This window comes from Equus caballus, chromosome 19 (genome assembly GCF_041296265.1).
Source record: "Equus caballus isolate H_3958 breed thoroughbred chromosome 19, TB-T2T, whole genome shotgun sequence".
Classification (NCBI taxonomy): domain Eukaryota; kingdom Metazoa; phylum Chordata; class Mammalia; order Perissodactyla; family Equidae; genus Equus; species Equus caballus.
In genome coordinates this window covers 44,008,404-44,023,938 of record NC_091702.1, presented here as the reverse complement: position 1 = coordinate 44,023,938, position 15,535 = coordinate 44,008,404, and the positions used below count along the sequence as shown (strand labels likewise).

General features: G+C 34.1%; 1 protein-coding gene across 1 annotated transcript in view; it reads right to left on the bottom strand.

Moving 5' to 3' along the window:
• Nucleotides 1-2,913: 2,913 nt before the first annotated feature.
• Nucleotides 2,914-15,535, bottom strand: part of FYTTD1 (forty-two-three domain containing 1) — a 28,989-nt gene continuing 16,367 nt past the window's right edge. The window contains exons 4-9 of the mRNA XM_001501465.7: nucleotides 12,023-12,135; nucleotides 10,393-10,489; nucleotides 9,919-9,980; nucleotides 8,120-8,194; nucleotides 7,022-7,148; nucleotides 2,914-5,340 (exon numbers count right to left, since the gene is read on the bottom strand). Of these exons, the coding sequence (XP_001501515.1) occupies nucleotides 5,242-5,340; nucleotides 7,022-7,148; nucleotides 8,120-8,194; nucleotides 9,919-9,980; nucleotides 10,393-10,489; nucleotides 12,023-12,135 (573 nt within the window). The 3' untranslated portion in view covers nucleotides 2,914-5,241. The remainder of the gene's footprint in view (nucleotides 5,341-7,021; nucleotides 7,149-8,119; nucleotides 8,195-9,918; nucleotides 9,981-10,392; nucleotides 10,490-12,022; nucleotides 12,136-15,535) is intronic.

The following is a 15,535-nucleotide window of genomic DNA, read 5'->3' as shown; positions in this document are numbered from 1 at the left end:
ACCTCATTTTATACTTTTTAGAGATACTTCAACTACAATGACTAAAAGCATAATCCTATATTCCATATTAACTCTACAATGCTACAGAAATAGTTGCCAGATAGCTAAAATGCACCATTGTCATCTATATTTGATTACCTATTATCTTCCACATTTACACTAAATTCTTCCGATAAGGTCTTTGTAATATGGCCTCATTCTTCCTATCTGCATATCTCATCATAATTACAACATACCATGCAAATCCAGGTCTCTGAACTTCTGAACAAGTTTATAGATTTATGTTACTTTCCTGTTCAACTAGATTTTAAGGTCCTTAATATGTTAAACTCTTTAATTGTCCATATCCCAGGGCTGAGTATATCAACAGGAGTTAAAAAAAATAGTGAGAATGAATGGAAAGCAGCAGAGACACATGATGGGTTACTGTACTAACACAGGAGAGAAGGTTGGGAGGCGACAACAACAATTTTTGAGAACAGGGTACGTAAGTCTGTAGATATTCGAAGATCGAAAGAAAGGCCCGTGGATACGGGGGGAAATGAAGATGCTATATACACCATTATATGAGACAACTCCTAGTAAAGAAAGGCTGAAAGAAAAGATAAAGGAGCTAATTTTGAGACTTCTAAGGATTTGAGGTTTCACCTAAAAAATAAAGGTACAATATGAGAGAATTCTCATCCTACTCCCTCAATCTTCTCCATAAAGCAAGTGAAAAGATCATCTTGTGAGAATGAGATATAGGAAATGGAGTCATTGTGAGTTCACCAGTCTTTTTTTTTTTTAAAGATTCGCACCTCAGCTAACAACTGTTGCCAATCTTTTTCTTCCTTTCTGCTGCTTCTCCCCAAATCCCCCCAGTATATAGTTGTATATTTTAGTGGTGGGTCTTTCTAGTTGTGGCACCTGGGGTGCCGCCTCAGCGTGGCATGACGAGTGGTGCCATATCCGCGCCCGGGATAAGAACCAGCGAAACCTTGGGCTGCTGAAGCAGTGTGCGAACTTAACCACTCCGCCACGGGGGCAGCCCCTCACCAGAGAGTCTAGTGATGAATAAAAGAAATGATGAGAAACAGTTACAAAAAGGCTGTGAGTAAAACGGTTACAGGGATCTATAACTTATTCCACTACTGCTCTGTGGACTGGAAGCAGGAGCTGAAAAAACAGGCAGTGGGGGTTACTGATTGTTAAGAATTGATAGAGAGAACTTCCCTGCTTCTTCCTGTTTATTTTACAGGCTGAGAGTTAACTCATTGAATACTAGGGGCAAAAACGTTTCACTCAAATCTCAATAGCTCTCTCCAATTCTGCATCTCACTATACCATGCAGAAATAAAGTCCTTCCCTTGCCCCTTCTACTCACTAGAAATATATTATGGTCACTCCTGTAAGTCTCCACTTTTATAAACCCAAAGTAGTAGGATTAAAATCTTGGCTAATCCCATTCTCTGCAAAAGTAAAGCAAAGACACTGACTTGTTGAATACATTCAATAAATGTTTGGTCCTTTCCTTTCCTGACTTCTTTAATAAGAAACACTAATAACTGACTTTTAAATTTAAAATTTAGACAAGGTGATTTTCTTCTCTTAGAGGAAAATGGAAATCGAAGTAGAAGTTAAACACACAGACACGAGGGGAAGTTTCCTACTCATCTTTAAACATAGGTAAACCTGATCTGAATACACTCAGAACAAGGAATTTCAGTTCCAGAATGGTTATCACATTTCCCTGTTTTATCAACCTTTTTGTTGAATAGATTTCAGATAGAAAGCAAACTGTAATGGTAGGGAAAGAAAAAGACATTAGAAGTCAACAATTTATAAGCAAATCTTTAAATCTCTGTTAATGGTCCATAACAGTCTAAAATTCTTATTGTAAAAGCTTGGGGTTTATTGGTATCACTTTATAAAAGAGGCTAACTCCAAAATGATCTATGCAAAAAGAGCTGTCTTTAAATGGAAGCTTAAATCACATGCTTCATTTTTTTTTTTACAGTGGCAAAAACCAAATAATCATATAATCCTGATGAAAGTTCAAAGGTACATTGATCAGAAACGAAGAAATCATTTTCTGCCCTAATATTGCCTGCATTCAGAGTGTATATTCATTCTCTGTAGTGCAAAGTCAGCTATTTTTTCTCACTCTTACTTCCTTATGGTAAATACACATCAGAACAAAATTACCCTGACACTGTATGTTATGTGAATTATAAAGCTATTGACAGGAAAATATGACATATATATTTATTCTAACAAAAAATAACAATTGGGCAATGACGCCTATAAGTTTCCTCATACTTAGAAGTATTTTATGATTTATTTAAAATTAAAATTTAAAAGTTTATGCCTATTAGAAAAAAATACATAACATCTGATTAGGAAGACTGGTCTTTTTCTAATGGGTCTACATAATACCAAAGTAACGAAGTCTCATGATCATCACTGGTAGAGTAGATTTACTTACCACGCTACAAATGCCAAAGCATGGCTATTACCACTTCTTAGATATCTGACAAGCCACACACTACTCTACTACTTTCTGTGGGTGTTCAATTGACAAGGGCAGTTTATTACGAACTGAGAATTAAAAGATCTGAGCTCAAAAAGTGACTGCCACAAACAAGTCTTGAAAAGTTGAATTTCACTTAACTAGGATGTAAAAAGAGGACTTGAACTGGATGATCTCTAAAGGCTCATTTAACCTAATATTCTACATTCTAAGTAAATCTGAATGAAATGGTCAAAAGGCAGTTGGAAGGATGTCAATATGAGTCTAGAGTGATTTACCAACTTGGCTGGTAGGTAGGTTGGCAAACTCTAAAAGTTGTAAATATATCACCACAAAGTTCTTTGTAACATAGAACAATCTATAAACCACAACTCAATCTTTATAGCTAAGAATAAATCATGTGAGACCTGTAACATTTTATTTGTTAAAAATGGACAGCTTCAGAATAGATCTAAATGTAACTTTTCCAAAAAACACCAAAAAGTACAGTGTAAAGCATCTCCTCATTAAATACAAACGTTCATTTTGTGATGCACTGCATCAATGTTTTGCATACACCTTGATGCAAAGGAAATTTTAAGTTGCATCCTGTTTTTAAAAAAAAACTTTAAGAACTGAAAAAGGATGACTACAACCACATTCCAAGAAAGGAAATTTTCCTCCAACAAAGCATATTCTTTTGTCTATATACAACATGTTAGCACTCAAGAATTTTAATTTAGTTGTAACAAAGGCAAAATTTTATATTTAAAAAGAAAATGAAATGACAGATGCATGAAGAGCAAAAGTTTAATATACCAAAGACACTCTGTTGTTTGATGCACTTAATGTCAATATTTGGGGCAATTTTTAAAGTTTTCAAAAAAAGGCATTAATAATAGCTCTATACAATAATATTTAAAATAAGAAAATGAAAACTTTATACCATATTTTCACAAACTGTTCTAAAGACAGCAAACTCGTGCTCAGTTGTTTTTCCTTTGCTTTAAAATAAGCTACCAGTAATTCTAAACCAGTCTAAAACTTACTGTTCATGGATCAAATCTAAGCATTTATATTTGCAAAAAAGTTTCGCAATGAGTCCTTGGCCTAAGGAGAGACTAGAGTTTATTTTCAAATTGTATGACTGGCTTCCAATAATCCCTTATCAGTAGACTGACTGGCAAAATACCAGATATTAAGGATCAGATTTAATTCTTTGGTATAAGCATGAAACTGTTATTGATAGCTTTCCGTGGCTAGCATAAACCAAGTAACCCAAGGAGGAAGAGAGACAACAATAAAGTCTAGCATACAATGCAAGGCAGGCAGGAGTGATAACTTAATGCTTTGTTTTTTTTTACAGGGAAAATCAACACTAATAATACACTCTAGGGAAACTAACAGCTATTTAGAGGTTTTAACATTATAGCAAACCAAAAGGTTAAGCTTCAAAATGACCAAACTTGTAACTGGAATATTTTGCTGCATTTTGGCATTATACCATAACTTATAGTATACAACCATCTGAGGACTCAACACTAACTTGGCACAACAGACTAACTCCTCCTACCACTCCAGAGTGTGGGGGGGAAAACCCTTTTCTCATCATAAATGCCTGAATTTTATACAAGAAATCAGAGTGAAAGGGACAAAACAATGTTACAATGTAACTCTATCATCATTTTGCAGTTTTTTTCTTTGTGATGTGTACAAGCATATTTTCATTTTTGGAGCTGTATATTATTTAACTTAGCAAGCTCAAAAGCTTATAAAACTTAACTTTTCAAATAAGAAAGTCTAGGACTTTATGGCTATTAATTTTACTATCAAAATATCTAAGGGGCTCAATCCATTTTAATAATTATAATTCTTCTAAATATTATTTGAAGAATTCTCTGTGGACACTAGATTTAAGACTACACTAAATCCAAACAGTATACTTATAACCTGTGTTTCAAAGTTTTTCACCTCAGTTACCTGTATTCAACCTGCTACTCCCTCTCATACTTTCTTCATTTACTAAACACAAATTGTCAGCTTTTACATCGGAACTTCTCCTCCAATGCTCTATCAAATAACTTTGTAAACACATTTATAGCCTTTTACACACCAACATTTTAAACTGAGACTAACGCCTAGAGTCACATTTCTTGTTAAAAGTTCAGTATTAAAGATTTACAACTCTGGAGGATTAACCTAATGTTACCTGAAAAATGAACCAAGTTCTAGATATTCCCATAAACCTTAAAACCCAAAACTGCAATTCTAATAAATTTTTTTACACCTCTAAGGAAGAAAAGTCAACCACACTTATTACATCAGCACTATAAAAGATAAGTGACAGCAACAAAGGGACCTATTAATATTTCTGAAGATCAAGATTTACCATGGCAAAGTGTAAAAAATGGGCAAAGGCAATGAGATCCTAAATACCACTATCATAAAAATAATCAATTTCTATCTCTCTGTCTTCTTTCTGCTGCATGAGGAACCAAAGAAGTCAAATAGAGAATTGTTCTGTCTGAGCCAACCATGAAATCTTTAAGAACAGATAGGTATATTCCCTGTTATTCTTCCAGGGCATTATTTATACATTAAAAAAAAAAAAAACTTCAAAAATAAAAATAGGAGTTATTTAGCCTTGTGAATATTTTGAAATAAAGTTTCTTGAATTTCTGTGACGAACTCTTCAAGCAATTCAACTTTTAAAACAGAGTCATCACTCCAACGTCCCTTTGACATGGGATCTATCCCACAGTTACAAAGCGGCTTCCTCCTTTGTTGAACGTGAGAGTGGCTCTTTGTTCCTTCAGGATCCCAAATCGCTCGTTCAAAGTCATCCCTGTCTAGAGAAAACAAAACAAAACAAAAAATTAAACTACTTGACTACAAGCCATATTTTCTTTGGAACAATAATGCAATCATAATGGTATTCACAGTAACAACAGCCAACATTTCCTGAATATTTATGTGTATGAACTCATTTAATTTTAAGAAAAACCGTACGAAATAGGTAAATTTAGTGAAGTTTGCCGAAGTTAGTTAACTTGCCTACTTGCAGCTCCAGAATTTATACCAGGTAGTCTGACTCAGAATCCCTATCTCCTAGCCATTATAATGCCTACATTATACACTATATAAAACACATATCCTATAATGCCTATAAGTCATACATCCAAAGATTTCTCTATCTGAATTATTTTTAGGCTCTGCAAACACTGCCACCAACTGTAGCAATGCCTTTGATAAAAGAGTTATTTAGACTTGTGAATATTTTGAAACAAATTTCCTTGAATTTCTGTAAGTTCATCACAGAAATTCATATCAAAATATGGTTTTTGATTAACAACAGAAAGCACACAAATTATACCCAATTTCTGAAAGGAAAGTAACAACAGTGACAAAATAAAAATAACCAAAATCAATTTGGTCAAATTTCTGTCCATACTTCATATCTTGAATTCCACAGATTCTTGTGTCAGTGGATACAAAAAAAGCATGTGACAAAATCCAACACCCATTCATGATAAAAGTTCTTAGCAAATTACAAATAAAAGGAAGCTCCCTCAATCTGATAAAGAGACTCTACTAAAAACCTAATGGTAACATCATACTCAATGGTAAAACATTTAATACTTTCTCCTTTAGCCTGGGAACAAGGCAAGGATACATGCTCTCCCACTTCTATTGAACATTGTACTGAAAGTCAATCCTAGCCATCATAATAAAGAACAAGAACAGATTTAAAGATTAGAAAGTAATTTGGAGAATGACATGATTGTTCACATAGAAAATCCTAAGGAATCTACAAAATTACTAAAAGTAATAAATGAATTTTAGCAAGACATAAGATACAAGGTCAACACAAAACTGTCAAAACCATGGTGAAATATACCACTTCACACACACTTGGATGGCTATAATCAAATGACAGATAATAACAAGTGTTGGGGAGGACATGGAAACATTTATAACTCTTATACATGCTGGTAGGAATGTAAAATAGTGCAGTCACTTCTTTGGAGAACAGTCTGGCAGTTCCTCGAAAGGTTAAACAGAGTTATGATACGACCTAGCAATTTCACTGGTAGGTATTTACCAAGGAGAAAGGAAAACACATACACAAAAACTTGTACGTGAATGTTCAAAGGAGCATTATGCACAATAGCTCAAGAATGAAAACCATCCAAATATCCATTAACTGATAAATGAATATATAAAATACAGTATATATCCATTTAATGAAACATTATTCAGCAATTAAAAAAATGGAAATATTAACACAGTATGGATGAACCTTGAAAACACTATGCTAAGTGAAAGAAGCCAGTCAAAAAACATCACATAGTATATGATCCCATTAATATGAAATGTCCAAAACAGGCAAATCCACAGAGACAGAAAGTAGACAGATCAATGGTTTCCTAGGGTTGAGGAGACTTAGGACATCCTATTTAATTTGTTATACATTTGTTAATTAGAATATTAACCATAAATGGTCCAAAGAACTACAGGAAAAAAGTTTACCTGTTTTCCAACACTATTTATGTCAAATTGTAAAGGGACACCTTTAGGAACTTTTTTTATATCAGATTGCTCCCGTTTTGTCAAGAATGAGGGTACAGCAGTACGAGTTAATCGTGGTTTCTGGGTTCTATTAGAAAAATATAAAAATGAAATCAGATCAGCTTAACAATCAAAATAAGAGAAATAAATCATTTGGTACATAAAACATCTTGACATGTACACATGTTCAAATGTATTAGGGATACTTTATTTGTGCTCTCAAGAAAAGTATCTGGTTCTTGACTGACTAATCTAGAGACTAAAATTTATAATAGTTCACAGGACACCTCTTTAAGTAGAACCATAAACTTTTCAACAATTTGGAATGACTGTGATCTCCAAGTCTTGATCTTCTAGAGACTCATCACATGTTTTTTCATTTCAATCATTAAAATGTCTGGCTAGATGACAAACTCCATAAACTTAGAAAGTTTATAATGCAATAAATATAATGGAATGATTAACTAAATTAAGGTCATCTAGATGAAAGAATGCACTACGAAGCCTTTAAAAAGAAGGTAGATCTATATGTACCGAAAAGTAAAGATGTCAAAAATATACTGGGGGAAGGGGAAGAAGGTATACATAAAAATAGATGTACATTTATTTGTTATACAAGCACCGAATTTTTAAAATAAAAACACAAAATTGTTAAATGTGGTTACTTTGGGGCTGCAGAACTAGGAATCAAGAAAGCTTTTACTCTTAACTTTATACTATACTATTTCCATTTTGTACCACAAGTATTAGAGTCTTGCATTGCATAACGACCAGGATATGTTCTGAGAAACACATCATTACATGAACATCACAGAGCCTACTTACATAAACCTACATGGTATAGCCTACTCCACATGTAGGCCATGTGGTACTAATTTGTGGGATCACTGTTGTATACGCAGTCCAATGTTGACTGAAACATTGTTATGCGATGCATGACTGTACTTTTATTCTTGTCTCAGTTTATTCTAACTTGGATCATACTCTGAGCAGAAGACCAACACTATTCTATCATCTTACATAATGAGAAGTTATACTTTTTGCACAATAAAGACTTACACTGGGCACTGCACTGCTCCAGGATTGTCAATGGATACAGTCAAAATTCCTCCATTTGTAGTGGAAGTCCGCCATCTAGTTTCAAAAAACCAAAACTTCATTAAAATATAAGTTTATAAACCCTATAATGTATTCTACATATAAACATACATTTTAACATAGCCATTATTTTTTCTTAGCTTTTAAGAAATATAGATACCTGGGGCCCACCATGATATAATTAATCACCATCTTGGAGGTAGGAACTGGATACCTGAATTTATTTAATATTTTTCAGTGTAACAAATATATGCACACTAAAAAAAAGTCAACACAGAAAGGCTTCTAATGAAAGCAACAGTCCTTCACCCCACCATTCTCCGCCTTCCTGCTTCCCAGAGGCAGCAATTCTAACCTTGCCTGTTTTTACTGTTCGCTCACTACCTCCAGTTTGCTAAACAAGATGCTTATATAATATCTTGCTATGATGAGGATTTAGCTCATCACACTATAGTCTAGTTTCCCTACCTACTCCTAACCGTTTTGATGGCTATATCACTATTTTACTTCCATTATAACTTTAAATATACTTAAATCTCTTTCTTTCAGTAGTGTCTCTTGACACCATCCCCTACTCACTTTCTATGAAAGGACAGTAGTACCTCCATTCCTTTCTTCCACCTCTTCTCCCACTTTGTACCTCCCACTTTTTATCAGCTCTACTCTTATATTTATGTTAGTCAAAATCCAACATTTACATTATATTCTGTTACCAAATTAAGTATTTTGTGCTATGTTCTATAGGTTGATTCTCAAAACAAATAAAAAGCATTTATATTATTACAATTATGTAAAAAATTTTCATTGCAGAAGCAAATAGACTATGATTATCACTTCCTTATGATTTCCAATGTCATGACTCTTGTGCAAAAGAATACTGCCAGCATTACATTCAAATAGTTTCCTTTCTTACACTTTGATTGCTCAAAATCATGCCCTATTTTAGTTGGAATCATATCTGGACCACGATCATATTTTATTTTCCAAAAAGCAGCCATAATTTTATATGGTTTAATCTCCAAAGCTGATCATATTGATGGAATTAGAATGCTACAACTCACACACTTGGGAAGTGCAATTCTAACACACAAAAATATATTTTTAAAAACCTTTATAGGTGTAAGGGGAAAAAATGTGAAAAGGAGAAACATCTTATTGTTTTTAAAGGTTTACAAATTTTCTAAAAGCTCTATTGGATTTTCCTCTATTTATTCTCTAATACATTCATTTGTATAAAAGCAGCTACAGAAAATAAAGAGCTGTTTTAATAAAATGGAAAAAAAGTAAAAAAAAAACCCTAAAAACAGAATGTATTTCGTGCCAAAACCGTTAAAATACTGAGGTGAAAATTTAAAAGGTTTTTGGGGGGGCCGGCCCCATGGCTGAGGAGTTAAGTTCGAGTGCTCTGCTTTGGTGGCCCAGGGTTTCACCGGTTTGAATCCTGGGCGAGGACCTGGCACCGCTCATCAAGCCATGCTGAGGTGGCATCCCACATGCCACAACTAGAAGGATTCACAACTAAAAACACACAACTATGTACCAGGGGGCTTTGGGAGAAAAAGGAAACATAAAATTAATAAAATAAAAAAATAAAAAATAAAAAAAGGTTTTTGGGAAAAAACAAAATAAGATTTATTTATTTCAGGCTCAACAGTTAATTTATTCATTTAATTTCTTTTGGATTGGGGCATATAGTAATTCGGGTCACTAATATTCTGGGAGTTTTGAAATGACATCTTGAAAAACAAATTGAAACTTACTGACGAGTTCTCTTTGCTACTACATCGTCTAGCAGTTGTTCTGTGTTCAACTGGGCCTGAACCTGAAGGGAAAAAAAAAGCAGTAGATCCCACAGAAAGCAGAGGACTTGAATCCAAAGAGCTATCCTGCTCTGTAACCTTATAACCCAGTATGGTATATGTATGAATGCAGGAGAGGGGCATGTGCTTATTCTGGCAACACGTCTTTGTTGGGGTTCCTATATGAGAACAAGTGATAAAAACAAGTTTATTCCTAAATAACATTAAATTCTTATAAGATGTTGCTATTGAGGACAACAAAAAAGAAAATAGGAAAAAAAAAAAAGAGCGAATCTAATGTCATGTTCTGCAAATCCCAGACCCAACCCCTACACCTCAACCACGGGCCATGCCTACGATTGAGAATTACTAAAGGTGGATGTTGAGGATCCTTTGTTTGGGTACAAAGAAAACACTACCAAGAGTTTTTAATACCTTCAGGCCTCTTCTGAAAAGAAAAGTTGCCTGGCGAGTGTCTTTCTGATGACTTAATTTATTTCCACTCCTAGTAAAATTGGCTGGAATATTATTTCTGCAACAAAAACACATATATCATGAATAGCCTGAGCCACTTAACTCTGAAAACATCTTGAGAAAAAATAAGCAAAAACAGTTAAATTCATAGGCTGAAAACTTGAGGTACACTAAACATAAAGACTCTAAATTATTTTCTTATTTACACAAAGATTTGATTTACAAATATCTCCCTCTGCAGCATATTACATAACAACCTGGTTAATTTTGTATTAATCTATCTTGCAAATATTCAGCTCTCTAATATTCTGACATAAAACAACTCCTCTGAAGACATTTTAACATTTTTAATCCTAAATTTGGTGACAAATATAAATGAACAGATTTACAGGATTAGTACAAAGATCACATCTAGGCACCTCATAGTTGAACTACTGAAAACCAAAAACAGAGAAAACCTTGAAAATAACATGTCCAGTTTTCTCTTCCTTCCTCACTCAGAAACCTTTATGTATTAATAAAAAACACAGACAGACTTACTCTCTTCCGCTGCTTCCTCTTTCATGCACAGAACAACATACTCTTAAATATGTTTGACTTGACCTTCACTAATTCCTTTCTAGTTTCTATAGGAAGTTGGTAAAATACGAGAAAAAAATTTTCATTTTTATTTATTTTTATAATTGAGTGCTTAACAGGTTAGCTAATCTTACCTCCAATCTTACAGAGGCTCAAATGCTAAATTTCCGTGGTAGCCAAATTAAGATGGGCTCATTAATGGCTCATGTAATTAACAAGTTATTATTTGAGAAGTTCCCTTTTTCCAAAAGGTACCACCAAGTGATTCCAAAAAAAAGAGACAATGGTTTTAAAGCAAAACTGCAATTCCAGCCATTGCATTTATACCAAGACTTCATTTCAGGGCTTTTTTGTTTTGAATTATCTTCTATAAGAAATTAATAAATGGTACTTGAAACTGAAATAAGGAAACTTCATAGCTTGTCAATTTCCTTTCTGCCCACTTTATCCATACAGAGAACAGAACGCCACAATAGGTCATAATTTTTAAGTTTTTGTTATGCCTTTCAATTTAATATAAAAATAATTTCAGCTTAATAAGCATTTACACAGAATTCTTTCTAGTTGGCCTTTTCCACAAATAACACATATTGTTCTATTAAAAGCCACCGAGACTGAATAACAAACTCAGCTTTCAGGATTCCCAATTATGAATAATTCTGGCTGAGGTGTTTTTACCAAAATAATCACCTTTTGCAATTTTATTCTATATGTCATTGCAATTTTATTCTATATGTCAAGAGAGGTAAAGAAGTAGAGTGAAGTTTTTTTAAAAAATTTATAATTAGTTAAATTCATCAATAACACTGGGTCTAAAATATAAGGAAGCTATTACTGAATGCTTTCATGTTGGATGTTCAGAGACATTCCAAATATGTCTTGAAAATGACCAAATAACTACAAGAATCACTGCAAATCCATCCCTTTGAATATGTAGTGTGAGAAATGTATCTTTTTAAATGCAGGATAACATATTATTGTCTTTATTATTGTCTTATATTTGAGTACTTACTTTCTATTTAACTGGTTAGGTCTCTTGAGAACTGCAACTGGTTTTCTCTGCACTTCATTTTGTCTCAGAAGGTTTGTCTTCCTTTTTAATGCTGGAAAATATCGTTCTATATTCTTTCAGAAGGCAAGAAACTATGTTAATCAGATTGCTTTTTGACATATATCCTCCTACAATAAACATTCCTGAGGCAGAATGGACACGGACTGCTGAGATGTATAGGTTAGAGAAACAGAGATTAAGTGACTTGAATGTTTCCAGTGTTAAGTGACTAAAAAGACAACAACCACATCATACTTAAAATTCTTGCCTCAAAAGGAGAATTCAAACAGAAAAATAAATTTTTATTTTTTTGAGGTGCTCTGGGAGATGCACGGGTGATGGGGAAACATGCCTCTGGAGCTCAAGAGAAGAATCAGAGAGCCAGAGATGTAAATCAGGGGATCATTTATATAAACGTGATTTTGATATCAAGTGAAGGGATAAGAGGGCCAAGGTACAAAAAATAAAAATATGTGAGAAAGAAAAAAGAGGAGGTCGTGATAACAAAGAGGCCTGAGTAGAAATGGCTACAGAGAAAAAAAGGAAAAGAAAATTTAATATCATAGAAACAAGCACATGAAATGTCCACCTTTTCTCCCTCCACATATGTAAGTTCAATCTATCATTAAAGCCCAATTTAGGTTTCCATATTTTCCATAAAGACTTTTCAAAAGTCCTTGACAATATGGACCATATATCTTATACTTAATCTGGATTCCCTTATATTTTAAGCATATGAGAAATATTTCATAAATACTGACTGACTATAAAACGCAAAAATTATAAAAATCTGGGCCAGCCCAGTGGCACAACAGTTAAGTGTGCATGTTCCACTTCGGCGGCCCAGGGTTCACTGGTTCAGCTCCTGGGTGCGGACATGGCACCGCTTGGCAAGCCATGCTGTGGTAGGCGTCCCACATATAAAGTAGAGGAAGATGGACATGGATGTTAGCTCAGGGCCAGTCTTCCTCAGCAAAAAGAGGAAAATTGGCAGCAGATGTTAGCTCAGGGCTAATCTTCCTCAAAAAAAACCCACAAAACAAAACAAAAATAAATAAATTTAAATTTACACCTAAAAAATTATAAAAATCTTCATTTTCATAAATATTTGGAAAAGAAGTAAATGTAAAAACAGGGATAAAGAATATCAAGAGCATAGGAGAAATGCTACAAAATCAGATTAATGGCCCATTCCAAGGTCTGTATTTTTGTCTTTAATAACATCAAGTAAACATGAAAGCTCCTTCTTTGATGCTGTTGTCAGATTATTTTCCTTCAAAATACTTGCCATATTGTAATCATATGATTTTCTATTGATTCACTGCAGAATCCCTTGCATCTAGCATACAGTGGGTACTCAGTCAACATTAGTTAAATGATGAATACATGGAATACAACTATAATACCCATTAATATATGGTGAATTTATGTTCCATGGCTCTAGAATTTATATGTGTGTATAAATGTGTTCTAAAAAGTATACCTAGGAATGTTTTTCTTTCATAATAATTTTGATTAAAAAAATTATTCCTCGGGAAGAAATAGAGAATCTGAATAGACCAATCACAAGTAAAGAAATAGAAAGAGTAATCAAAAACCTCCCCAAAAATAAGAGTCCAGGACCAGACGGCTTCTCTGGAGAATTCTACCAAACATTCAAAGAAGATTTAATACCTATCCTTCGCAAACTGTTCCAGAAAATAGAGGAAGATGGAGCACTCCCTAATACATTCTATGAAGCCAACATCACCCTGATCCCTAAACCTGACAAGGACAACACAAAGAAGGAAAACTACAGGCCAATATCACTGATGAATATAGACGCAAAAATCCTCAACAAAATTTTGGCAAACCAAATACAGCAATATATCAAAAAGATTATACACCATGATCAAGTGGGATTTATACCAGGGACACAGGGATGGTTCAACATCCGCAAGTCAATCAACGTGATTCACTACATTAACAATATGAGAAACAAAAACCACATGATCATCTCAATAGATGCAGAGAAAGCATTCGACAAGATCCAACATCCATTTATGATAAAAACCCTCAATAAAATAGGTATAGAAGGAAAGTACCTCAACATAATAAAGGCCATATATGACAAACCCACAGCCAACATCATACTCAATGGACAGAAACTGAAAGCCATCCCTCTCAGAACAGGAAGAAGACAAGGGTGCCCACTTTCACCACTCCTATTCAACATAGTACTGGAGGTGTTTGCCAGAGCTATTAGGCAGGAAAAAGAAATAAAAGGAATCCAAATAGGCAATGAAGAAGTAAAACTCTCGCTGTTTGCAGACGACATGATCTTATATATAGAAAACCCCAAAGAATCCATACAAAAACTATTAGAAACAATCAACAACTACAGCAAAGTCGCAGGGTATAAAATCAACATACATAAATCAGTAGCATTTCTATATGCTAACAATGAACTAACAGAAAAAGATCTCAAGAACTCAATCCCATTCACGATTGCAACAAAAAGAATAAAATACCTTGGGATAAATTTAACCAAGGAAGTGAAAGATCTATACAACGAAAACTACAAGACCTTCTTGAAAGAAATCGACGACGACATAAAGACATGGAAAGACATTCCATGCACATGGATTGGAAGAATAAATATAGTTAAAATGTCCATACTACCTAAAGCAATCTACAGATTCAACGCTATCCCAATCAGAATTCCAATGTCATTCTTTACAGAAATCGAACAAAGAATCCAAAAATTCATATGGGGCAACAAAAGACCCCGAATTGCTAAAGCAATCCTGGGAAAGAAGAACAAAGCTGGAGGCATCACAATCCCTGACTTCAAAACACACTACAAAGCCACAGTAATCAAAACAGCATGGTACTGGTACAAAAACAGATGCACAGATCAATGGAACAGAATTGAAAGCCCAGAAATAAAACCACACATCTATGGACAGCTAATCTTTGACAAAGGAGCTGAGGGCCTACAATGGAGGAAAGCTGTCTCTTCAACAAATGGTGCTGGGAAAACTGGACAGCCACATGTAAAAGAATGAAAATCTACCATTCTTTTTCACCATTTACTAAAATAAACTCAAAATGGATCAAAGACCTAAAGATTAGACCTGAAACAATAAGTCTTCTAGAAGAGAATATCGGCAGCACACTGTTTGACATCAGCTTCAAAAGAATTTTTTCGGACGCCATAACCCCTCACATGAGGCAAACAATAGAAAGAATAAACAAATGGGACTTCATCAGGCTAAAGAGCTTCTTCAAGGCAAGGGAAAACAGGATTGAAACAAAAAAACAGCCCACTAATTGGGAAAAAATATTCACAAGTTATTTATCCGACAAAGGGTTAATCTCCATAATATACAAAGAACTCACACAACTCAACAATAAAAAATCAAATAACCCAATTACAAAATGGGCAGGGGACATGAACAGACATTTGTCCAAAGGAGATATACGGATGGCCAA